The sequence below is a fragment of the Heloderma suspectum genome, chromosome 2 (genome assembly GCF_057233095.1).
Source record: "Heloderma suspectum isolate Gila_16-S chromosome 2, 16-S_ref, whole genome shotgun sequence".
NCBI lineage: Eukaryota > Metazoa > Chordata > Lepidosauria > Squamata > Helodermatidae > Heloderma > Heloderma suspectum.
Window position 1 is genome coordinate 193,200,507 of NC_139459.1, and position 25,401 is coordinate 193,225,907.

Consider the following 25,401-nt stretch of genomic DNA (forward strand, 5'->3'; position numbering starts at 1 on the left):
TACCAGAAAAGGGACAGTCACAAAAACAGATTTAACAAGCCAATCAAATCAATTGTCATTTGCACAGCTTTTATAGCATTTATATAAAATGCTTCACATCCACCTCCATAATCCTCACTATAGCACTATAAGATAGGCCAGTACTAACCATCCATTTCAGATGGGGAACAGAAGCTGAGAGAATATAGGCATGCATTAAGACCTGAGAAAGATCAGGTCCGTAGTTTGGGGGTACTCCTAGATCCATCACTGTCGCTGGAAGCCCAAGTGGCCATGGCAGCTCGGAATGTCCTCTACCAGCTTTGGCTGGTTCACCAACTATAGCCACTCCTGGACAGGAATAGCTTGGCCACAGTAGTACAGGTGATAGTAACCTCAAGACCAGATTACTGCAATACACTCTATATCAGGCTGCCCTTAAGACTGCTCCGGAAGCTGGAGCTAGTGCAGAATGCAGCAGCTCAGCTGTTTCTTTCTTTATTTATTTATTAAATTTATTAATCGCCCATCTGACTGGTCACCCAGCCACTCTGGGCGATGTACAACCCACCATAAAACAATTTAAAACAATAAAATTTTACCATAATTTTTTTTTTTTTAAATACCCTAACCCACCCCAAATGCCTGCCTGAACAACCACGTTTTTAATGCACGACGGAAGCTCATTAAAGAGGGGGCATGACGGAGTTCCCTAGGGAGGGAGTTCCACAGAGTGGGGGCCACCACAGAGAAGGCCCTCTCCCTCGTCCCCACCAGTCTAGCTGTCCTGGCTGATGGGACAGAGAGAAGGCCATCTGAGGCTGATCTTGTTAAGCGGCCTGTCTGGTGTTGCTGGAGGCGCTCCTTAAGATAGGCTGGGCCGGAACCATATAGGGTTTTAAAGGTTAAAACCAACACCTTGAATTTGGCCCGGAAAACAACTGGTAACCAGTGCAACTCCTTCAGCACTGGAGTGATGTGATCTCGCCGGCGGCTGCCTTTAATCAGGCAAGCCGCCGCGTTCTGTACCAGCTGCAGCTTCCGAACCGTCTTCAAGGGTAACCCCACGTAGAGCGCATTACAGTAGTCTAAACGAGAGGAGACCAGGGCATGTACTACCGATGGGAGCAGATGGTCGGGAAGGAAGGGGCGCAGACGCCGTATCAGATGGAGTTGATACAGCGCTGTCTGGCTCACAGCTGACACCTGAGCCTCCATGGACAGCTGGGAGTCCAAAATGACCCCCAGGCTGCGGACCTGGTCTTTCAAGGGTAGCCGTACCCCATTCAACACCAGGTCAACATCCCCCAGCCTCCTCTTGTCTCCCACCAAAAGTACCTCGGTCTTGTCAGGGTTCAGCTTCAGCTTATTCCTCCCCATCCAGCCACTCACCGTCTCCAGACATTTGGACAGGGATTCTACGGCCAACATTGGTGAAGATTTGAATGAGAGGTAGAGCTGCGTGTCATCCGCATATTGATGACACTGCACCCCAAACCTCCTGATGATAGCCCCCAGTGGCTTCACATAGATGTTAAATAGCATCGGGGAGAGGATGGAACCCTGTGGCACCCCACAAGTAAGTGGCCACGGGTCCGAAACCTCCTCTCCCAGTGCTACCCTCTGGTACCTGCCGGAGAGGAAGGACCGGAACCACCGCAATACAGTGTCTCCAATGCCCAACCCCTCCAGGCGGTCCAGGAGGATACCGTGGTCAACGGTATCAAAAGCCGCTGAGAGGTCAAGGAGAACAAGGAAGGAGCATTCACCCCTATCCAGAGCCCTCCTCATATCATCCACCAAGGCAACCAAGGCCGTTGTCGGCAGATGCCAACTTTCAGCATGTAACTCCTTTGTTGAGGGTATTGCACTGGCTGCCTATCTGCTATCAGGCCAGGTTTGAGGTTTTAGTATTAGTGTACAAAGCCCTAAACAACTTGGGACCAGGGCACCTGAGAGAGCGCCTTCTCCCTTACCAACCTGCCCAATCACTGAGGTCATTGGAGGGCTTGCTCCTGGTGGTTCCACATGGACTTATGGCCCAATTGGAGACCACCAAGAGAGGAGCCTTCAGTGGGGGAGGGGTCCCCTTTCTTTGGAACTCCCTGCCCCTGGAGGTCAGGCAGGCACCAATACAGTGTTGTTTCCAGAGCCTCCTGAAAACAGCACTGTTCCAGGAGGCATTCCTTAATTGACCAGTCATGGTTTCTATAGGCATTCTGTTTTTTTTAAAAAAAACATGATTTTAATGGTGGTGTTTTAATCTTTTTATTCTTTTACTGTTTTATCTTTTGTGTTTGCCGCTCTGAAATCTGTTTTGGATATGGCGCAGTATACAAATATTGTAAATAAATAATAAATAAATAAAGTGGGAAAATATGCCCACAGAAGTGATGTAGGAATATACGTCATCATCAATCTCAGTCATTTTTCTTATCTTCACAGAATTAAAATAATTTATTTGGATGTTATTGTTTACATAGTTTAAAAGGGAATACTGGAAAAAGATGAGGTCAGTATAGTGATTTTAAGCACTCAAGACAATACATGATATCTGAAGCATATTGGAAAGAAGTGTGATGTTAAACTATTGGATATGTTCTATATGCTCAATTAATAGGACACTTAAAACAATATGTTTCCAACAAACAGATATCTGATCCAAAATCTATTAGAAGCTACTAGAATTGTTACTGTAGGGGGCGGGTGGGGTAGAGAGAACAAATGTGACCAATATAATGAAAGGAAAAAAAGAAAGAATAGTAAGTGTGGATAAACACCAGCTACCTATGGTTTAGGAAAGGTAGACATTAAGCTACTGTATCCAGGCTAATTAAGATCGGAGGCATTTGGAGGTTACTGGAGTGTGCATTTTGGATTTTGACATATAGCAGCTCATATAAGCGCTTTTTGCTTTTAAGAACTTGTGATATTTATTTTTCATGGATTATTTTGATTAAAATTTAATACAACTGATAGTGTTAAAAACTTATTTGGATCCACACAGACAGATACAAGCATGTAGTTTGGATCTCCAGAGCCAAATCTTGTTTGGAGAAGAACAATGGTGCTGTTAGAAAATAAGGATACTCCAAGGAGGTGCTTTAGTGGGCCAAACGTACTTCAAAGCACAAGCAGTGGGATCAGAGCTTGGGCTATGCAGCAGCCTCCATCAGGGTATTGTCATCTTGCCATATGTTCACAATTTTATACAGAACAAAAGTGGTTCTAAGTCCCTGCACTTAGCACTCCCTAAAAGCAGAACTCAAGAGCAAATTCAAGGGGCAGAGTGTGCCTCATTACTGCTGGAACGCCAAGGATCCCTGTACTGACACTTGGCCCATTGTGTGAGCCAGCCTTCTATTTAATCCCACTCAAAGTTTTTGCTTTGGCAGCTAGCACAATCTTCAATAAAGTGGGGAAGGGCAAATAAGCAAGCAGACTATCTGGGCTTAGAAGACAGGTGTCAGCCTGCACACGAGAGACAACAGAAGCACATGGGAGCTATTTGCCAACAAGGCAGAGAACCCTCTGTGATCAGCAGAGAAATTGCTACTGGATGCATTTATCAACAGCTTAGGAGAAACTCTATCAAGATAAGCTCCTTACCCTGCTAGTTCCGTTTAGCTGCAGCCAAAACTGATAAGGACATAGGTGGCCTGGTGAAAAAAGTTATGTAGAAAAGGGAATTTCAGCAGGTGTAGCTTGCTGTCACATTTTTCATGTGACTACCCTATAAGGACATTATTTCTGAGACCCAGAGGGAACCACCAGGTCAAACCACACACCGAAGGGTTGAAAAACACCATCCATTTACCTCTGTCCAGTGACTCAAAAGGCTCCAAGGAATCCTCTAGAGGAGGAGGGATCCGAGAAGCATCTTCCATACAAGCACCTCCAGCATCAGGTTCCAAGACAGAAGCCTCCTGGCTGAGAGGCTCACCAACTGGAGAAGAACCACTGTAGCCACACATTTTCAACTCTAGGAGAGATTTTAAAAAGATGATACTGTACATTCTAGGCAAGGTAAAAAAAAAATGTTAACCATCAATTTAAGAACCAAGGTTAAAAGTGAGAGAGGCAGAGAGAGAGAACAAAACAAAGATCAAATGTCACAAAAAAAACAAATAAGAATTTAAATAGCACTTCACAGAGTGTTCAAAACACTTCCCACATATAATTTCAGTAATCACCACCACATCATTTGGTCTACTTGAAAAAGAAATTTTATTATTATTCTATAAAATAATCACCAAGGTATATGGCACTTTAAAGAATAACAAGCGCAAAAGTGACAAATCCCTATGCCAAGCAGCTTTCTCCCATGGCTTCTTGAACTTATAAATATGAGATTAAAATGTTTTCCGTTTTCTTTCATTTGTAGTAAGGTGTATTTTTTATTGTTAGTAAAAGGAAAAATATTAATAGGAAAATAAATAGATACAGGAAGGCCTGGCGTCATCCTTGGACATTTGCCATGGGCACGAGCCCTCTGAAGAACCCATCAGCCACCACCACTCCCCTTCTGCTGTTGAAGTGGGCACCAGAAGCAGCAAAAAAACTGGTCTTGCCAATAAGCACTGCGCTGCCATTTTAATCCCTCCACAATGTGCCAGCTCTGGTTGAGGGAGCAATCCTATGCTCGCTGGAAGGGGCCCAAGGGGCCTGAAGGATGCTTTGGACATAAGCAGAACCCTTCCTGGTGCAGCGGTGGGAAACTGTGGTGCTCTGCAGGGAGTGGGGGCCAGAACAGGGACATGTTACATATTTTGATTAGCAGATCATTAGTTTCACATTTGAGTTATTTAAGAACTCTTGGATGGATATCATCAGAACCTGGTGATTTGTTTGTTTTCAATTTGTCAAAAAGTTCTAGAACTTTTATCTCGTCACCAGTATTTGCTTCAGTTCTTCAGACTCCAGTTTTCAAAATATTAGTTCAGGCCCAAGTATCTACCCTACGAAGACAGACACAAATAATTCATTCAGCTTCTCTGCAATTTCCTTATCCCCCTTTAGTACTCCTTTAACTCCCTTCTCATCCAACAGACCAACTGCCTCCCTAGTTGGTTTCCTGCTTTTGATATATTTAAATATTTTTTTATTGTTGGTATTAATGTTAATGGCAATATGCTCCTCAAAATCAATTTTTGCCTCTTATTCTCTTCTTTCATTTCATTTGAGCAAGTTTGTGTTCCTTTTTTGTTCTCCTCATTTGGGAAACACTTCCGTTTCCTGAAGGAAGCCTTCTTTTCTCTAATAGTTCCTTTCATACTGCTAATTAATCATGCTGGTGACCTTCTGGACTTGGTAGTACTTTTCCTGATCTATAGTATACATTCTAACTGAAAATAAACAACCAGCAATCATGCATCCAGTTTATAAATTTTTTAAGAATTTTTAAAATAAATAAACAGATTTTAAAATGTAGAACATTTTGGCTTCAGTCATAAATAAGAGTACGCTACAATGCCGCTTACTGTATAGCATACTCTCATTTGTGACCGAAGCTGGCATTGTATGCTGAAATGTTCCACATTTTAAATTCTATTTATAAAACTGTTCTTTAAAAATGTATAAACTGGATTTGCAATTGCTGGTTGTTTACTGTGGCTTGGAGTGACATGACATGCACATAGCATCACCTAGATATCAGTTCATTCTAGATGAGTTTCTCTTATTCTGGTTTTGAATAGCCCCGAAGTATTCTGGAAACATGTGACTCTTTTTACCTTCCATTTCTGCTTTCTTTTTACCCTCATTTTTGAGAAGTTTCTGCTTTTCAAGTCAAATGCAGGTGTGTTGGACTTCCTCGGCAATTTCTTACTTACATATAAATTAAATCTGGAAGCACTGTGGTCACTGTTTCCAATCAGTTCAACAACATTCACATCTCAATGCTAGGTCCTGGGCACCACTTAGGATGAAGTATAGGGTCACCTCCCCTCTGTTCTGTTCCATGACCAATGGTTCTAGGGTACAGTCATTTAGAGTATCTAAACACTTTACTTCTGTGGTGTGACCAGATCATGCATTTATCATGTCTATGTGAGGGACACTGAAGTCACCTGTTACTACAACACTTTCTCCTTTCGATGCCTCCCTGATTTCATTCTCCATCTCAAGATCACCTTGAGCATTTTGGTTGGGGGATAATACTAAATTACTTGTCTTTGTAGGTATTGTCACCCACAGCAATTCTGTGGAAAAATCTGCCCCTCTTGAGGTTTCTAGTCTGACACTATGCTTTCTTTGACATGTAGAGTGAAACTGCCCCCAGTATTTCCTTTCCCTGACTTTGACATGAAGCAGCAGCAACCCAACAAACACACCCCAAGAAGCATATGAGGTATCATTTGGATTGCAAAGCTTTGGCTGCTGGTTCCTGAGTTAAGGCCCACACAGATCACACCCAGAGGTTAGTGTTGTTAAACTTATCTATAGATAGGGCTCCTTGACAATGAACCAAGAGAAATTCTCCATCTAGTATGCTATTCAAATACACCTCAAGCTCATTCTCAAGCTCATTCCTGTTCTGTTCAAAGATGATACACAACTCACATAACAATATCTGCAGGAGATACTCTCACAGCCTCATCTTGCTTCCACAAAGCTTTTCAAAAATCCATAAAAGACACCAACATGTATTGTCATTACTGCCTCTCCTTAATTGACTGCCCAATTTTTCCTAAGAAAAGCAGATGGTTTGTGTTGACTTTGCTTAAAGGGCAATTCATGATCACCCAGAACCTATGCAACTCAACCTCTCAGGCATAACTTAGGGGCACTCATTGAGACAGGTACTACACAACCTGTACCAGCCTATGAGGATGCATACGTACATTCCTAGACAAATGCTTTCGGAGCACCCCCCACTCCTAAGCTATAATCAGAAAGGAAGCTATTAATCTAGATTACTTTTTGTGAAGTTACCAGCCAGTTTCTGAGTGAAAGATATCTCATAGCAATGAATAGCTGGGGGGGGGGGGGTATTCAGATAAAGCATGTTAAAGGACTAAGGAGCAGAAGGTGGCCTGTGTGCTATAATTTGGGTAGACAGGGCCAGGACTGGAATAAATACTGTGGGAAGACATATTCCAAGGCTCCACATGGATATACAGCATTCTCAGGGGTATACACATAAAACTATCATGCAGACACCAATGTGGATATCCTTCCCTTGTTCTTCTACTACACCCAACTACAGCATGAATAGTCATTTACACTTTATACAGTCTACAATTTCTTCCCTACCTAAGAACATGCAGTAGAGAAACAGCCACCGAATTCTGAACTATGAGGATTTTTAAAGAGGCTTGACAGTAAGCAAGATAGGCACAGATTACCTGAGGCAACCCTGAGGTTGTCGCAGGTAATTACATTGTATTAGGAGTCCTGATTTGGCCAGGGCCTGTCTTATAGCATAGTTAGCCTAATGATTAATCCCTATGTGAGCATGTCCTTAAACAAATATCATAATCCAGTGGTAGATCTCCTGAATAAAAAGTTTGGGAACTATTTGCTTTTTTACCTGGCTGTGTGCTCTCCAGTTCCATGCTGCCCAACAATCTTGTGCCATTTTCTGAGACTGTAGATGAAGTTTCTTTCACAGTCTCTTCATTGCCTGGCTCATCCTGCTGTGGAGAGAAGCCCTGGCTGCCTGAACCAAGCATGGGGGAAGGCTGAGATGATGTGTAGAAACTGGATGGGCCATTTTGCAGGAGTTCAAAATTCTGATCATCAGGGAATGAGTCATAGAGCTCTGTCGAGTCAAAGTTTAGTCCCATGGCCCCTGGGGTGCCATTAGCCCAGAATTCTTGCCCACCACCTCCCCTCAGATTGGTGGTATGCCCTGGTGAGCCTTGCCGATTGCCCCCAACAGTACCATTCACTGGATACTGGGAAAACAGTGGACCGTCCTTGAGGTTGTTGCCATTGCCAGATGGATATTGAGAGTAGTTCCAGAGATAGTCGTAGGGGTGGTGGAGTTGGGAGTTGGTTGAGGAGCGGGTCCCTGAAGTACTAGCATGAGATACAGTAGATAAGCCATTAACATTCATGTCTCCATTCAAACCTGCCATGAGGAAAGGAAGAAAGAGCACAACAAATGCTAGGATTACTAAGTGGGGGGACAGTCCTTTGGGCCTGTCTCCTTTTACAAGGCAGAGGAGACAAGACACAATAAAGCTGGGTAAACAGGATGAGAGATATGTATTAACATGCTACCTGAAAAAAAAATTTACACTCTTGGTCTTCTCAGCAACCCTGTGACGTAGGCCTGTGATAAACCCATGCACACTGCCCCAAATTCCTTGGTGGGAAGACAGGATACAAAAGTTCAACAAGTATCTCACATGGCGAACATACTTCTTTGTTGTCTGCAGTCTGCCTCCCACCCCGCCACCCCATACAGGTACTAGTGATCAAGATCAAGTCCGTATTACCAACTAAAATGATAACGCCTTATAACAAGGGTGGGAAACCTCTGGCCTGTGGGCCAAATGTGGACCTCTAGGCCTCTCTATCCAAGCCTCCACACTCTCTCTAGAGCACACCCCAGTTGCCTACACCATTCCCCCTTACTGGCTCCATTCTGGGTTATTGTTAGGATTTATTACATTCTGTTCTATCCCCAAACTAAAAAGCTGATTGAAGGAACTTTGCATAAATTGGAGGACAGAACACCTGGATGCAAATGATTTTTAAAAAAATGTTGCATATTGAACAAAGATAAGAATCACATCCATAATCCCATCCACTTTTGGTCTTGGCCATGCCCACTTCTGGAATGTGGACCCAACAGGTTTCAACTGCGGTAATGCAGACCTTGACAGGAAAAGGTTTCCCACTCCTGCCTTACAGGGTTCAGCCAGGCAAGATGTTTTACTGTAGTGTCATTTTGCAAAGAAACTTTGTTGAGGGGGATGGTACTGGCACAGGGGAAAGCAATCTAATATATCGAATAAACCTTATTCCAGGCATCCCAGTAACCGGAAGGAGAGGATTAAGGACTTTGTTTTTTTCCAGTCTAAAATGTTAAAAATCATGACATGAAGTGGATTTGGCGGGGGCAGAATGGGGCCATAGCTCTTCCTTTATCATGTTTTTCTTGCCTTCTGATTTGCAAAGGTTGTTCACATGTAAAGCTGGCAAACTGTAGGTTAATTAACCCAAGATTTGCCATGGTGCATGCCGGATGCATTCCACAGCCTTTTTGAATTATTCAACCCCAATTGGGCTGATCCAGGGTTGATCTGATGGCTGAGATCAGCCAATTGGGCTGATCTCAGCCATCATCCTCACATTTCAAATTACCATCCTGCAAAGAGATACCTCACACTCTAAAGGCAAGGGTTTGTAACATTAGCCATAAGACCATACTCAATCAATGTCGATGCTCTAATATCACAAAGATCTAGGGTCATTCCCTCACACTTACTTTTCCCTTGCTGGGGGAAGTTCATGGGAGATCCATTTGTGTAGACATTGTCCCCTGAGGAAGGTGCAGATTTCAGTCCTGAGGCAGCAGGTGAAGAGGGAAGGCCAGTGAAGTTAAAATGATTGTTTGCCTCCATTTCTGAGGGGGAAAGAAAACACAAGTCATGTAACAGAGAGTTAAAGCCGTTACACAGACACAGAGCACTATAAATCCTCCCTCAAGTCACTTTACCCAGCCAGTGGCCAACAGCTGCGAAAACTTTCAGTATTTTATATAATTCATTGAGTATTCAAAATGATATACAATATCTTATTCCAATAACAAAATCATGTGAAGTAAATCAGTACTATTTTCCTCATATTGTAAATTGGGGGCAGGGGAGCGGAGGCTGAGAGAGAGTGGCTTGCCCATGGCCATCCAGTGAGGTCATGGCAAAGGTGAGATTTGAACTGAGCACTTCTGCAGCTATTCTGGACTAGCTCTCAAAATTAACCAATATCAATAGGGCAGTTAGTATAATGACCATTTATTCAAAGGCCTTGTGTCAATTTCTGTAAGACCCAGGCTTACATAACAAACTGCACAGCTAAGCCCAATATTAACTGAAAGAGCTCTGCCTCCTGGGAAAAGGAATAGCTCACTGAATACACAGTGGGCCAGTTCTCACAATCAAAATAAGGTGGCTTATTTAATCCACAGTGCATGAGGGGCACAATTTCCATAATCACCACCCAGGCAGCGGCTTATTTTGATTGTTTGAACCAGGTTAGTACGTAACAACAATCTAGAGTATAGGTGTCACTGAACTGTGGATTGTTGCTGAATCATGAATTGCCATTATGTGCAAACCCTGAACTATGGTTTAACTATGAGTTGTTAACCATGAACAACCCAGAAAGAGAACCCATAATTTGTTGTTGGTTTGTGAACTCTGGATTGTTCATGGTTAGCAACCCACAGTTAAACCACAGTGCAGGGTTCTCACATTAATGACAACCTATGTTTCAACAGCCACCCATACTCAACCTGTACTCTTGGTTGTTACATTCAAACCAGGTCAGTGACGTGGTTCGCACATAACGTTAACCCATGGCTTATTTAACTTATCGTTTGTTGCCCTATTTAGGTTATTTAACTCAGGGCAGACAATCAAACAAACCATGGTTTGTTTTCACAATCCCTGGGTTGTTTCCCTCCTCCTTCGCCCACTCCCTCCCTGTATCCCAAATGCCTTTGCGATGCTATAGTACTGGCATATAAAGTGGCTTGTTTTTTTAATCACTATTGCCCACTGCCTCTGTAGCCTAACCAAACAACCCACAGTTCTGTGTTCACGTGAAATGACAGTCCATAGTTTAAACAACCCAGAGTTCACAACCTAACAGTGACCCATGGATTCTCTTTTTGGGTTGTTTGTTGTTAACAAACCATGGTTTGTTAGAATAGCTGGGTTCGCACATCACAACAATCCAGAATTCAACAACCCATGGGTTAAATAAACCATGGGTTAGTGTTATGTGAGAATCAGGTCAAAAGGAGTTCTCATACTGAAATCCTTGAAAGAAAAAATAAAAGTAATGAGGTGAGCAGCAGCACCAATTCCAGCTTATCTTGAGTGGGAAGTTTCAGCCAGGAGTCCTTTCTAATAACTGAATCTGTTTAAAAACATTTCTTCATTCTTCGCATGCTAAAGGGTTACCCTCCCCTGGCTATCAAATAACAATATTTCTACACAACTGTTCTTAATAAGAAGTTAACATGTTAACTTGCAACACAAATAGGGCCCTAGTGAGTTCCTTGGAGAGGAAACTTGGGGACCAAAGGGCTTTGTAAAACTGATAATGCTACTGGTACTGAGACAGAGTACCAGCTGCATTTTACTGCGGAGTTCCTAGTTGGTTTCATAGCTCTTTCAAGCCCTTATGTGCCAGCATGAAACTACAAAATAGCACATGAAAATTCTACATCAGATGACACAAGCTTTACCAAGGCTTCACTGCCCCCACCTAGCTAGTCATTTTCTCATCCCATAGGGATGCAGATGAACTTTCACCTCTCTGTGGCTCTGGGAAAAAGCCATCATTTCCTGTTACTGAAATTAATGCACTAAGTAGATGCACTGTTCACAGAAGCTGGACAAAAATAAGAAAGAGCACATAATCTCTTGGCAGAAGACCTAGCCCATTCCCTGGATGTCCAGTGGGTCATTTTTGGCTCCCAAACATGGCAATCCTGTCAGATTCATGTCAGACCTACCCTTTCCCCCCTTCCAACTAAAGAAAAAATGCTAATGGCAGGCCTGGACAGCTGCCTAGGAAGGCAACACATGGATGAATTAATGGGGATAGAGTTCAAGCTAGATTCAGACCAGGTTGACAATATGCATCTTCTGCATAAGCAGCAGGAGCATAATAATAAAGGATTACAGTAGCCCCATCTGGAATCCAGAAACTTTGACTTGAAGCCTCACTATTAGACACCACTTCCATCCAAAGCTGGGAACAAATTTCACATACAGCCTCTGAATGCATTATGTAACCTCTTGACCAGCACTCTTTTCACAGAATCAAGAATGCAATTTAGAAGCCTTGGCTTCAAGCTTTCCCCTGTTCCAAGCTCTTTGGTTCTCTCTCCTAAAATAGGTGTAAGGGGTTGGGTGGGACCCCCCCCCCCAATCTCTATATTACTCTCACATAATTCACTGTTAGGGAACAGGCCCAAATATGAAGCCCTGCAAGCTCCACAATTTGTACCATGCTCTTAATTCACTTTAGTATTTGAATGAAACATCAAAGTGTGGGAAAGGAATTACTTGAACACAAGGCAAAATATAGTCCTAGTACTGAGCTGTTTATTCTGATACCATTCTCACAGTCCACTCTATTCTTTCTTAGGAAACTCTCTGCTTATTAGAGAAAACAGCTTCTTCAGTGAGCATTTCTTTATATATGGAAGCTATATGGAGTACAATTAGTGAGAGCATGCAAGGAATAGTGGGAATATCCACATATAATGATGGAGTTGTAGGAAATATATTCCCAGTACTTCACAAGCGTGTCAACTATACGCATAAATACCATGCATACAGAAGTACCTAACATGTTGGCCCATGTTGGCCATTTTTGGTAGAAAGGCAAGTACAAGTCAAATAAATAAATAAATAAAGTTCATATGAATGTAATTTATTAGATCAGGTCTGTTGTCTACCGCCTACATCCAGAAGCACAGACATAAGAATATACACAATGTTTTTAGGTACTTGCCACTGGTATCTGAAGCCTCCAATAAGTTTACCTGGTCTTATTAAACCCAGCTTTATTCCCAGCCATAACCACACCTTGTATCAGTGAATTCTACAAATGATACATGCATTGGGAAATTATTGCTGTTTGTATTCAAACTACAGGTGCTTCAGACAGGGGGCTCATAGCCTTACCAGTCAAAAAGGCACTGGTCAGTTATTGTCTTTTCTTACTTAAGAGATTTTTTTGTGTTAAGAAAAAAAGGTGGAAGCAGCAAAACAGCAAAAACAGAGGATTACAAATTAAAAAACCCTGTAAAAATCTGTGATTGAGGCAGGGTGACTACATAATAAAAGCCTTGTCTGGAAGCCCCTTCCTGAACGTTTACAACAGATGGCAGGTGAAACAAAGGTTAAATAATCTATGCAAGGTTAATTCAGGACAGGACAGGATGTCATCTTTCGGGTACAGTTCCTTACACATGCTGGGACAATTCTCTCTCTCTCTCTCTTTGTAAGCCATTTGCTACAGGAATAGAATCCTCTTCACTACTTCCCAGGATGCCTCCATCTATAGGGAAGACACGACTACTCTAGGAATCAAATTCTATAGCTGTTTCTGGCACGTGGCTAATAAAAGCTTACAATGTATTACAGGGAAAAAAATCGAAGTGAAATCTAGGAATTCCCCACCACAGCTTTATTGAACTTGATCCCATTTGTAGGGAAAACCTGGAGTATATAATGGGATTCTGTAAATATAAGCGTATAAACAGTACAGACGTATGATACTTATTCTGGAACAACTCCTACAAATATTCCATGGGCCAGAAGGGGTGGTCATTACCATCTGGAGTGAATAAACGAGGTGGTCTTTTTTTGGATAGCCTATGACAGCCTGTTAGCCATGATGGCTGTCAGTAATGAGTAGCTTTCACTGAAAAAAAATCTTAATCATCTAAAAGAAAAAGCTGAAATACATAATACTTATTTGGGGCTATATGTTTAACACTTTTTGTCTAATTAGGGTCCATGAGGGCTGAAACTGACCAGAAAAGATCCATAATGTATTGTAATAATTTTTGAGAGCATCACTAAAAATATGCAGAACCAACAGTGCAAAATCTGTAAATCATGTGTGGAAAATCTTGTTTTTATGATTTCACTTATGGATAACATTCTTCATAGAGCTCAAGATGCCATCTGTCCAAAATTATTAAAATACTAAAATTTCCCTCTTTTAGCCTGTTATCTGATATTGATCATATATATGTGTGTGTGTATACACACACACACACACACACACACACACTGAGGTAACATTCCTGGTGTAAAACAATACTCCCCCCGCCCCGGTCATCTGTCAGCACAGTTCCTTCCAAATATATGGATCTTTAAATGGGCTGGTCAGTACCATCTTGAGGGATTCAACTAGGTCAGTACTATTTCTTTAATAGTCTAAGACCCTAGTAAAATTATTAGCCATAATGCCCGTTGGTATTAAAAAACAAACTTTACTGTGAAAAAAGCCAGAAATATGTAATGCTCAAATGTGAACACAATGTGACCAAAAAATATTTGACAAATGCAACATATTCTAGGTGAAAGAAAAGTCAAAGAAATGAAAATGAAAGATCTTGATCACATGACAATACTTTGTATTATGCCAATATGTTGATATGATACCTGCATTCACAAATCCACAAAACAGCAAAACTGAAGTACAAAGTTTTCTCAAACATGTTGACTAATCACAAAACTCACTGTCATCATTATCTTCTTCAAGGACAGATCCAAAATGGTCTTTTTCAGCTTGGTTGTCCCAGCGTCAAATAATTCTTCATATAGGTACACGTGAGCGCTGAACAACAATTCTAGAACTGACTATGGTGCTAGTTTTCCATTCATCAAATGGATAAGTACTTCTGCCATCCTCCATCCATAGCCATGTGGACTGGGAATGTGTGACACTGGGATAGGCAAAAAAGCCTAAAAAGCCCACCATGTTTATGCACTCCAGATGGTAACGAACAGTCCTTTTTCAGGCCAACGGACTAAGGATCTCTTAATCTTTGGATAACCCTCAGAAATAATGAAAGCACTGCACGACACATGTCCACATGCAGTATTATTTAGCTTTCTTAGCAGGAGATGAGTTTTGTGAATCGCACCAACCCTCTCTCCAACAGTCTGTAGTCTGAGAACAGACATGTTAAAGGACAACCACAGGTATCGTTCCTCCCTCTCCTGTATTTGCTATGTCATGTGGAAATCAAGTTTTTCTTTTCAAAGCATCAATAGTTGTTAAATTCCCCAATGGAGCAGATGAATTGCCCACATAAAGTAATTACTTTAATGGGTCACTCACAGGCTAGGAGTCTAACACAAGATGCAAAGTTCATGTGCTTGTTAGGGAGACATAATGGCCACCAAGAAGACTACACTGAGAGGCAGTAGACTGAGGCTGCAGGGGACCAGTGGCTCAAAAAGCTTCTCCATGGGCTGGCATTGGACCACAGACAGGCTCCAAGGAAGGAACCCATGCAATGCTATGCTATGATGTGCATGTGCGTGCAGGTTAGATATACGTCAGAGAAACGACTTCTTCAACTAACTGAAAGGAGAGTTGATACCAACATTATAGGAAGATATTATAGCATTGGAATTGGAGAACAGCACAGAGGCTAGAGGCTCCAACATGGAGCAAAGTGGCACTGAGAGACTGAGGCTAGAGCTTGGTTCTTGGATTCCAGCACTAACAGAGCACACTCCCACCAGGTGGCATATATTTCACTGAACCTGCTTTATGAATTTTGGAAAAAAAGAACAGTTTGCTCCTCCGCAAGACAGAGCAAATATCAGCCATGGCTATCTGTCCTACGTAATTTGCTACCACAACTCCTACACTTCTTAAATGAAGGCCACTACAATATAGGTGTGCAGTTGGCAGAAGTTTTAAAGAAAAAAAGCTATACTGTAAACCAAAACGAAACAAGGAAAGGATGGAAAAACTCAGAAAACTGCAGAGAAGAGGCGGGGAGAGGCTTCCCAAGTTCTAGATCAAGAGTGAGCAACTTCAGGGGGTGGTCCAGGGGCCACTTTCAACCCCACAGACACCCCCCCCGGTAGCTACACTCCTGGCCCTGGCACAACTGCCAAATTAGGTGGCGGCAAACAAAATCAGTCGCTTCCCATGAAAATGTGGTGGGAAATCACTACAGAGCCTTAGAAAGACCAAACTTCCCTTGAAAACAAGAGAAATTTGGCCTTTCTAAAGCTCAATAGCACGAATTTATTGCCACCTCCTCCAAATTTGGCAGCATAGTGGTCACAAAATAGGATGGGGGCCATATGTGGCTCACAGGCCATGTGTTGCCCGCACCTATTCTAGATGAAAACTACAGAGAACCACAGCTGCTGCAGAGGTAGTAGTGGTTAAAAGAAAACTAAGCAGGAGGGTGTCCCCTCTAGGTTATGTGCATTCCCTCTGAGGGGGAGCTTTCACACCCCAAAAGGTTGTAGATTTAACTCTAAAAGGTTCAGAACATTTCTCTGCACAGAACCCCATGTGTGTACTTGCACAGACAACATGAAGAAGAACAGGTCATTTCCAAGTGCCCTTGCCCGGAGACAGATCTTAGAATGGCTTAAAATGCTTCACCACCAGGCAGGTAAGTGTTAAGTAACACAAATGTAAAGCCCCCAAAACAGATCATCTAGAGGGAAAAGTCCAGAATGTAGATCATTTTTAGGATTCTTCCTCATGCCAACCTGAGGTCAACTTAGATAACTGACTTGGTCTAAATCAATATCACTTATCCATTTTGCCCCAACTAGCAATCACTGGTAAGATCAAATTTATGTATCCAAAACAGGTGTAAATATACTAAATGTCAGTGAAAAAAGTATTTCAGACCAGCTCCTGCTTCACTGATTCAATAACTCTTTAATCAGGAACCTTGTTTCTCCTTCTCGCTCTCGCTCTCGCTCTCTCTCTCTCTCTCTCTCTCTCACACACACACACACACCCCCTCTAATATTGGAATGTCATGCCAACATCCACTACCTAAACTGGGAGGCTTCATCCGTAACTGCAGAGGAAAAAAGGCTGCTACTAATAGTGGCAGAGAAAGTACCCTTCCCCCAATTCCATACTCAATGTAAGGAATCATCCATGCTTGCACTAATGCCACCCTATGCCACGCACTGTTTCCCCTTCAAAAGCAATGGATCCTGCCCTGACAGTGCATAGCAGCTGACCTGAGCCATAAAATTGCCATGAATATCCCTTTAAGGACCAGGGTAGCAGCAGCAGAAAAGGCAGCTCCTGCTCCAGTACAAGGACAACTGAGTTTGAGCAGAGGTGAAGGGAGGTGCTGGAAAGGCATTGTAATTAAAGGGGAAGGCAGAATGGCTTGCTAGGAAAAAAGCCAAGCAAAATGGATGAATTAATTGCAGCCAACACAGAAAAGGGTTTAAAGGGGAGGGGTGTGGCCTGACAGGAACCACACATCCAGGGATAGTACTAAACAGCTGATATACTCAGAGAAAATCCCATTGGTATTCGGTCTATGTCTCTCTCACGATCCCAGAAGAAGCATGGGGTTTTGTGAATGGCCCAGGGAGCTTCAGCTATCAGGAGGTATAAAAATATAATAAATGAAATGACTGTATGAGGAGCAAGGACTCCTCTATAGCCTGAAAAGTGACAAGAGATGACACAATAGAATATTCCTTTCACATGACACTTAATCTAGGTTCAGTCTCCCAGTGGGCAGGGAAATGGCATTTACAAGTATTTGAGATGGGTCATAGCCTTGTCTAGTTATGACTTCTCTTCTTAACTACTGCTCAGTGCAGCCTTCCCCAACCAAGTGCCCTCCAGATGTGTTGGACTGCAACTCCCATCAGTTGGCCATGCTAGATGGGAATTATGGGAGTTGTAGTCCAATACATCTGGAGAGCATCAGGTGGGTGAAGGCTAGCTTATGGAGTCTGGCACATGCTTATGGAGCTTGGCATATGCTCATGCTCTCCTACTGCAGAAGTGAGATCTTTGCCTAAAAGTTGCAGACTTCCTGTCTGTCCTAAGCAGTCTGAACTTGCTTCAGACAATGTGCCCAGTCCTGCTTGGAAAGTCCTTCCTCCAGACTTCATCCTGAAAAGCTCTACTCCTTTCTGCCCTAGCAGAAAGTAACTCCCTCCTTGAAAAAAAAAAGTTTATCACATGTGCACTTTTATTATAGAATTACTTAAAAAAAAAGAAGTACTTATTTCTCTTCATGAAAACTTTATGAAGTTTATTTATTTATTGCATTTATACCCCGCCTTTCTCCCTCTCGCAAGGAACTCAAGGCGGCTTACATTATCCTCCTCCTCACCGTTGTATCCTCACAACAACAACCCTGTGAGGTAGGTTGGGCTGAGAGTCTGTGACTGGCCCAAAGTCACCCAGTGAGCTTCCATGGCCAAGTGGGGACTAGAACCCGGATCTCCCGGCTCCCAGTCCGTCACTCTCACCACTACACTACACTGGCTCTCCTACAACAAGTTGATATTGTTCTTAGACTACAAACAGAGAATACAAATGGGGAACAGAAACTAAAGAATGCCCAAGGTAATCCAGCAACTTTGTGCCTAACAAGCTTTTGGCAACTCAACTTCCCACCTTAAAACATGTGGTAGGGCGCTATCTTATTGAAGCTTTCCTTTTTTGAAAGAGGAAGAAGATCCTGGGTGTGTTACAAGTCAGACATTTTTAAAAGGTGATAATCAGCTTTGGCCAAGCAGCGCAAAGCCACTCACCAGAAATGTGGCATTCAAGATGGAAAGGCCAGAGAGGATTGCAAGAACAATCTAGAACTTTTTAACTAACAACTGTTCTCAGTTGCTGAGGACTACTGAGTTGTATATCTGTTTAATGAACCCAAACCGTTGCAAAAAACAAGCCCTCTAAAATATGAGCTCACTTAATTTGCAGGACATGGAAGACAAGCAGGAATCATGGATAGCTTTTTTCAGGATGGCTGACATAATTTGCCTTTCACTGGCAAAATACGCCTGTTACTAGCCTCCCAGTGTTTTGGCTTCTGTAGAATGTTGCCTCAATTAAAATCCAGCAAAAAGGAAAAATGCTCTGGGAATGGCCCAGTAACAAATATCTCAGCAGAAGTTGTGTATCCTAGGCACTTTACACCGAATCATAAAACAGTTCTCAGGTGCTGTCAAATATGCCCCTATCTATAAGAAAGGTATAAGCAACCAGCCCATATATTAAGATCTGCTTTGGAGTCTTTCTCTATCTCAAGGCCCCATTGCTATCAGAGACGAGATGAGTGGTGTCCAAAGATAGGCCTTTTCTGTGCTGGCACCCCAGCTTTGGCACTTTCTTCCCAAAGGGATTCACCAGCTGCAGAGTTGTCTTGTCAGGACCAGATGAAAACCATTTTATTTTATTGAATTCATTTTATTGAATTTATTTGGTTAGGCTGCTGCTGTTTGTTATAATTGTTGTGAATTTTAGGTTAAAACAATATGCTTATAACAATCACTCAGACACCATCCAAGAGGGATTAGGATGGGGCCTCCACCAGCTGGGGATGGGGAGGGGGGAATCTGCTCTAGAGGCCCTTGGAAAGTTCAATATTCTTGCTGGCAGTTTGCAGCATTATGTCCCCAAATGGGGCATTCAGGAGGCGGGGAAGCAGTGGCTTTAGATCTGCTGGATCCATTCCTCCATTCCCTCTGTACCTTAGACTGGCGTAGGCATTTTTCCTCCCACTGAAACCAACAGAAGAGGGGGGAACCGCTGATAAATTTGTCACCGTCTTGGTTGGCATGAGCAGGCAGGGTTTTGGAAGTGGCAATGATCTGCCACTTCACTCCCCACCACACTCCATTTAGAACTGCTCTGTAAAATAACAATATTTTGTATTGGAAGTCACTCTGGGAATTCTGCACTGAAGAGCTGAGTATCAAAGGTTTAAATAAATATTTATTAAATAAATATGGATGCAAGCTTGTTGCCATGGAGTACAATCAGGGTGCCCAATCCCAAGTATTTATGAAAAATGTTTCAATATATCTCCACTTCAAATGGGAGCAAGTTCTTTACTTGTCTGTTAAATCATGCATGTGCAACCTCAGAACTATATCCACCCAAGGCTATTTTTCTATGTCTGAAAAAAGAGCTCCAGAATAGGAAGCCCTGGGGAAACAGGTGTTCATTCAAAAAAGATGGTAGGAAGCAGTTATCCCTGTATAATCTGTGGTGGACATTCAAGTGTCAAAAGGGTGTGTGTGAATACTTGTAAGAGTCACTGCCCTTGAGTAAGTCCAAAGATGTGTGACCCATATCAGGATTTGCCATTTTGCTAGGTTAGAAGACATATGACTGTCTCTTTAACTTCTGTGTAACTTTTTTTTCAAAAAAGAAAGAAGGTGATAACCCCAAACTACTGGATCTTGTGCCAGTTGGCTCCTGGGGAACAAGGCTAATCTAGCCAAGGAGCTTGGGGAGAGCCAGAAACTGAAACCATATCTGATTAAAAGGGACATTTCAAAAAGCAACAAACACAGCTGCCATTTCCCAGCCACTTCCTGCAAGGATGGGGGAGGGAGCAGAGGAAGAGGACTGTTACATCAAGGTTCACACATGTTTAAGCAGGGGAAGACAGCAACTCTTAAGCTCTCACACACCCTGCAAGTCAGACATCCGGGATTCCCTATGTTCACACCCCATCTTCACACAAAGGGCTCTCTCAGCACTAACCATCATCTGTCCAAACCACACTCATAGCCTCCCTCCTGGCACCAAGTTAAAGATCTTAGCCTTTCAACTTTCCTAGTCCAAAAGAGACTGCCATCAGAAATCGACCCATACCATCTACATACAAGATACTTCCTATACACATGCTAAACCCACAGAAAGAGAGAGGATCCCCAGTATCAGAAACTACCTTCTCCACCAGCTATGGTGACAGGGGTAGTCCCAAACTTCAGAATGAGAATTCCAGGACCTACTACTACAGAGAGAATATAATCTCAGTTCTAAAGCACAATTCCCAGGTTGCCTCTCACATGCCCACCAAAAAGGTTCTTCTCTCCAAACACCAACCATACTCAGGATAGCAATGGGTGTGTGTGTGTGTGTGTGTGCGTGTGCGCGTGCTAACACAGGAGCTAAGCCTCCTCTGTATAGCTCTGCATTCCTGTTTACAAGCCATTCTTGAAGCCAGGACTCCTAGGAAGGGTCGCATCCTACTGTCACCCTAGAAGGAAATAATCCTATTCCATTTCTCGGAGAATCTAACACCCTGCTGTACTAGGGATGCCCACAAGTCCTCTCCTCGCACATCCCACGTCCACAGGAGCACATATGGCCTGTTTCCCCAGAATCAAGGACCTGCGCTTCTCTGCCTTTCCATAAAAGCTGACTGAAACACTCGCACGCAAAACTGGCCACTCGAGGCTGCCTAAGGACATCCCACACAGCCCTCCCCAACTTCAAGAGGAGCTAACCCTTAACGCCCCACCACATACAGTAAGCTGATCATGATGCTTGTTATGGCATTCCCCTCCCCCTTTTCTCCAGAAACAAAAACCAAATCCAGACCAGGCTTGCCCTATCCCCCTTCCTTCTTCCAATTCCCAACGGCCTAATCCCCCTCCCTTCTCCTTCACCCAGCTCCTACAGCCAGCGCCAGCCCCGCGCAGCGCCCTCTCCAACCCCAGCCCACCATGCCCGGCTTCCCCCAATAATCTGCGCCTTTTCCGGGATCCCTTCCCATCCCTTAGCATTTGTGGCCCTTTAACGCAGGAGCGGCATGCCCGCCCCTCATCTCCCTCCCCCGGGAACGGACTTTCCCACGAAGAAGCCTCGCACTCCACTCCTCCCTCAAAAGGGATTCTGCTCGCGGCAGCGGCGGCGGCTCCCTGCATCCCCCCTCCCCATCCCAAGGGAGCAGGCCCCACGCCTCCCCAGAGCCGTCACGGGGCCCCTCCGCTGCAGACCAGGCCTCCTCCCACCTTCCACGGGGACGAGGAAGAGGAAGGGCACCCTCCGCCCTTTGGTATTAGAGACCAAACTGGCTTCGTGTCCCCCTCCCCCAAAGCCCCCCCCCCGCCGCCTCACAAGGGCGCGGGCCAACTTCTCTCCTTTCTGCGGCTCTCGCCCCTCCCGCGCCCCACTCTCTCGGGGGGAAACGGCCACGTCGTCACACGCTCCCCTCGGCCTGAGGAGCGACTTCTGGCCTCCTCGACCCCCCGGCTCCTCACCTGTGGGAGGTGTCAGCCGGCTCCTCACATGGGCTGCGGAGGAGGAGAGGGGGGGGGCCGGGCCCCGCGGTGCAGCATGGCCAAGGCCGGAGCGGGGGCCCCCGGCCGAGCGAGCGACGGCGCGGGGCGAGGGGGCCAGGCCGACGCCGCGCCAGGCGAGGCCGTCGTCGTCGTGTCGTCGTCGTCGTTTCTGGCCAGGAAGCCCTGGCACGCCAGCCAACGAAGAGCGAAGGACTGAGCCAGCGCCGGGGCGACTGTCGACTGCAGCCGCCGCCGGGTCCTAGCGCCCGGCGGGCTCCCTGCCGAGGACTAACCCAGCAGCAGTAGCAGCGCCGCCGCCGCCGCCGCCTTCTGAGGAGAGGCACGGGGGGGAGCGGGAGCGAGCGACGGGGCCCGTCCTGGAGCCTCCCTCCCTCTTCCCCTCCCGCGCCCGGCACAAAACTTGTCTGGGAGCCTGCTGGAGGAAGCTCTGGCAGGGGTGGGCGAGGTCGGCAAAGAGCTGGCTTCTCTCTCTCTCTCTAGGACGAGGAGAAGAAGGTGTCGGCGGCGTTGGCTGCTCAAGCGCGGCTGGTGGTCGAGCGCCTGCTTTGCGTGCAGAAGGTCCCGGGTTCAGTCTTCGGCATTTCCAGGTAGGGTTAGGGAAGACCGGCCTGAAACCCTGGAGAGCCATTGCTGCCAGTCGGTGTCGACAATGCTGGGCTAGGTGGACCCAGCGTCTGAGTCTCTGTACAACAGGGGAGGGGAACCTGTAGCCCTCCAGATGTTGTTGGACTTCAGCTCCCATCAGCCCTAGTCATTGCAGCAAATGGTCAGAGCCCAACAACGTTTGTCAGGTCACAGGTTGGTTCCCCAGCCCTGCTCTTTAAGGTAGGTTTCAGTGTTCCTACCTTCTGAAACTTTTGGCTCTCACCCCAGCTTAGAGATAGGTGTTGCCCCTTGGTCAAGGAAAGACACCCTGCAGCTCAATAGAGCTCATCTCTTCACCAGTTGCCATGTGCATGCACGTTGCTTTTAGAGCAGCGTTGTGATTATTTGCATGTGCAAATGAGCCATCTCTGGTTAAACACTGTGGAGGGGATTTTCCTATACTTCAAACACAGCCAGTATGGTATAGTGACTGTGCTGTTGGACTTGAGACCCAAGTTCAAATCCCCACTCAGCTGTGAAATTCCCCTTGGAGCAATGACCCTAGGGCTAACCTGCCTGATAGGATTGTTGTGAGGATAAAAGCTGGGGAGAAACCATGTACATATTAACAACACATCAAATTGTCAAGTGATGAGAAAGCAAGTGATGTAGTGAGAGATGTGGAAAGGCATATGCCTAAGGGCAGTTGCAAGGGAAATGGAGAGGGAGGTTGCTGGGCTGACAACACTGCTAAAACAATGGTGGAGGAAGATGCAGGTGAGCCCTACTACATTACAATAGACTGATCCTTTCACTTTAGAAGAGTATGATTGCCACAAGGTGGATTTGTGTTGATGTGGCCCATTGCTAGGATAATGGGAGGAGGATACTATAAACAGCTCCTATGTTGCCGAGGGAGGCTGGAAGACTGCCCAATTGCCAAAGGAATAGTAGTCACTGGGGGCAAATGGCAATCAGTTAATGGCATCAGGCCTGGTTAATGCCTATCATCACTAAAGAAAAATCTCTTCACTACAAAGAGCAGGGAAACCTAAAACAGCCTTCCCCAACCTGGTGCCCTCCAGCTGTGTGTTGGATTTCAACTCTCATCAGCCCTAAACAGCATGTCTAATCGGTAGTGCAGCTGGACTTGGGGCCAAAGTCCAGGGCCCCACAGACCAGTCTCCACCCGCAGTGACCACTGAGAGGTGATGAGGGCAGCAGAGGCAAACTCCATTTTATTCATGTAGCCTTGTTGGTGCTGTGATTTTAGTGAGCTTACAATGGAAAATTGCACAGGCCAGGAGTATTGTTCTTTTTAAATCAGGGTTGGCAAACATTCTAACAAATTAAGAATGTAGAAGCATTTATAAAGCTCATAAGATCATTATGTCCAAGGTCTAAAATTACCTAGCCACATCATTGTGTCTAATGGTCTGGAATGCTGGGAGATGTAGTCAAAAACATGGAGGGCACCAGGTTGGGGAAGGCTGACTGAAGGAAGATGGTAATGAATACAGGGAAGGGACCGGCTCCTTGTTTGACCTGTGATGGTATTAAACTGAGTGTATGATGTCATTACATGCAAAGAAATGGGGGCTCTCACTGGTAGTGTAGAGCTGAGGTTGTAGCGGGGAGGGGGGAGCAGTCAGTGCAGCAAGGAACCTTTTGCTGCCAAAAGGCCTATGTCTGGGGTCAATATGGAAGTGCAGATATGGAACTAAAGGAATTGAGTGTGGTAGTCAAGGAATTGTCAGAGAATCTGAAGGGTCACAGATTCCCCACCTGTGTCTCAGAGGATAAAGAATCCAGTAGTCCTAAATTGAGGGTGCAGAACCTCTTTCAGCCTGAAGGCTAAATTCCGCTTTGGAGAAGCTCTCAGGGCTTGGAGGGGGACATCCCAGTGGTGGGCGGGGCTGAGGACAAAAGTAGCAGGGACAAAGGCAAAATCAGTGGGGCCAAAAATACCAGCATATTTTAGTTTAAAGCTCTCACTGCCAATAACTAAGCCTTAGGAGAGGCATTTCAGCCTTTGAGAAAAAACTGCACAAAACCTGGAAAATTACAAAATGATTGGTGGTTGGGGAAAAGGGGGTGGGGCCATCTGTGGAACCCCTGAGGGCCAGATTTGGTCCCCAGGCCTGAGGTTCTGCACCCCTGTTCTAAATCCTAACTGTGTCTGCTATAATCCTACAGATACCCAATTCTGCCTACAAAGATGTCAAGGGAATGTAGGGGTAATGCATCAGTAATGCATGCTATGCTCTAACCATGGGTTCATGCTGCTGTAGTGCATGTGTTCTGCCATAAGGACATAAGAGCCCTGCTGGATTGAACCAAGGGTCCATCTAGTCCAGTTTCCTATTTCTAACAGTGACCAGTCAGATGCTTCTTGGCTAATAGATGTCAATGGACCTACCCTCCATACATTTGTCTGATTTTCTTTTAAACTTTAAAGCCAATGGCCTTCATTGCCTCTTGCAGCAGCAAATTCCATGTTAATTATTTTGTGAAGAGGGACTTTCTTTTGTTCTGAATCTACTGCCCACCAATTTCACCAGCTATGGGTTTTAGTATTACGGGAGAATACCTCTAAAAAAAATTATATGAATATATGAACATTGTCGGTAGCCACGTTGGTTCATTAGACAAAAATCCAAAAGCCACGGTGGAGTAATAATTTTCTTAGGACCAACTGAAATGTCCTTATTATATTGTGACGTTGTTGTTCAGTCATTAAGTCGTGTCCGACTCTTCGTGACCCCATGGACCATAGCACGCCAGGCCTTCCTGTCCTCCGCTCTCGCCCGGAGTGTGCTCAAATTCATATTCATTGCAT

At 44.6% G+C, this 25,401-nt stretch overlaps 1 protein-coding gene across 5 annotated transcripts in view; it reads right to left on the bottom strand.

Moving 5' to 3' along the window:
• The window catches only part of BAZ2A (bromodomain adjacent to zinc finger domain 2A), a 60,785-nt gene extending 38,197 nt beyond the window's left edge, over positions 1–22,588 (bottom strand). For 3 of the 5 annotated variants that reach the window (XM_084837120.1, XM_084837123.1, XM_084837119.1), the window contains exons 1-4: positions 21,936–22,588; positions 9,419–9,556; positions 7,511–8,053; positions 3,797–3,961 (exon numbers count right to left, since the gene is read on the bottom strand). In XM_084837120.1, coding sequence (XP_084693246.1) covers positions 3,797–3,961; positions 7,511–8,053; positions 9,419–9,554 — 844 coding nt within the window. In that variant the 5' untranslated portion in view covers positions 9,555–9,556; positions 21,936–22,588. The remainder of the gene's footprint in view (positions 1–3,796; positions 3,962–7,510; positions 8,054–9,418; positions 9,557–21,935) is intronic. The other 2 variants (XM_084837122.1, XM_084837121.1) reach the window with 1 other exon arrangement.
• Between the last annotated feature and the right edge of the window lie 2,813 nt (positions 22,589–25,401).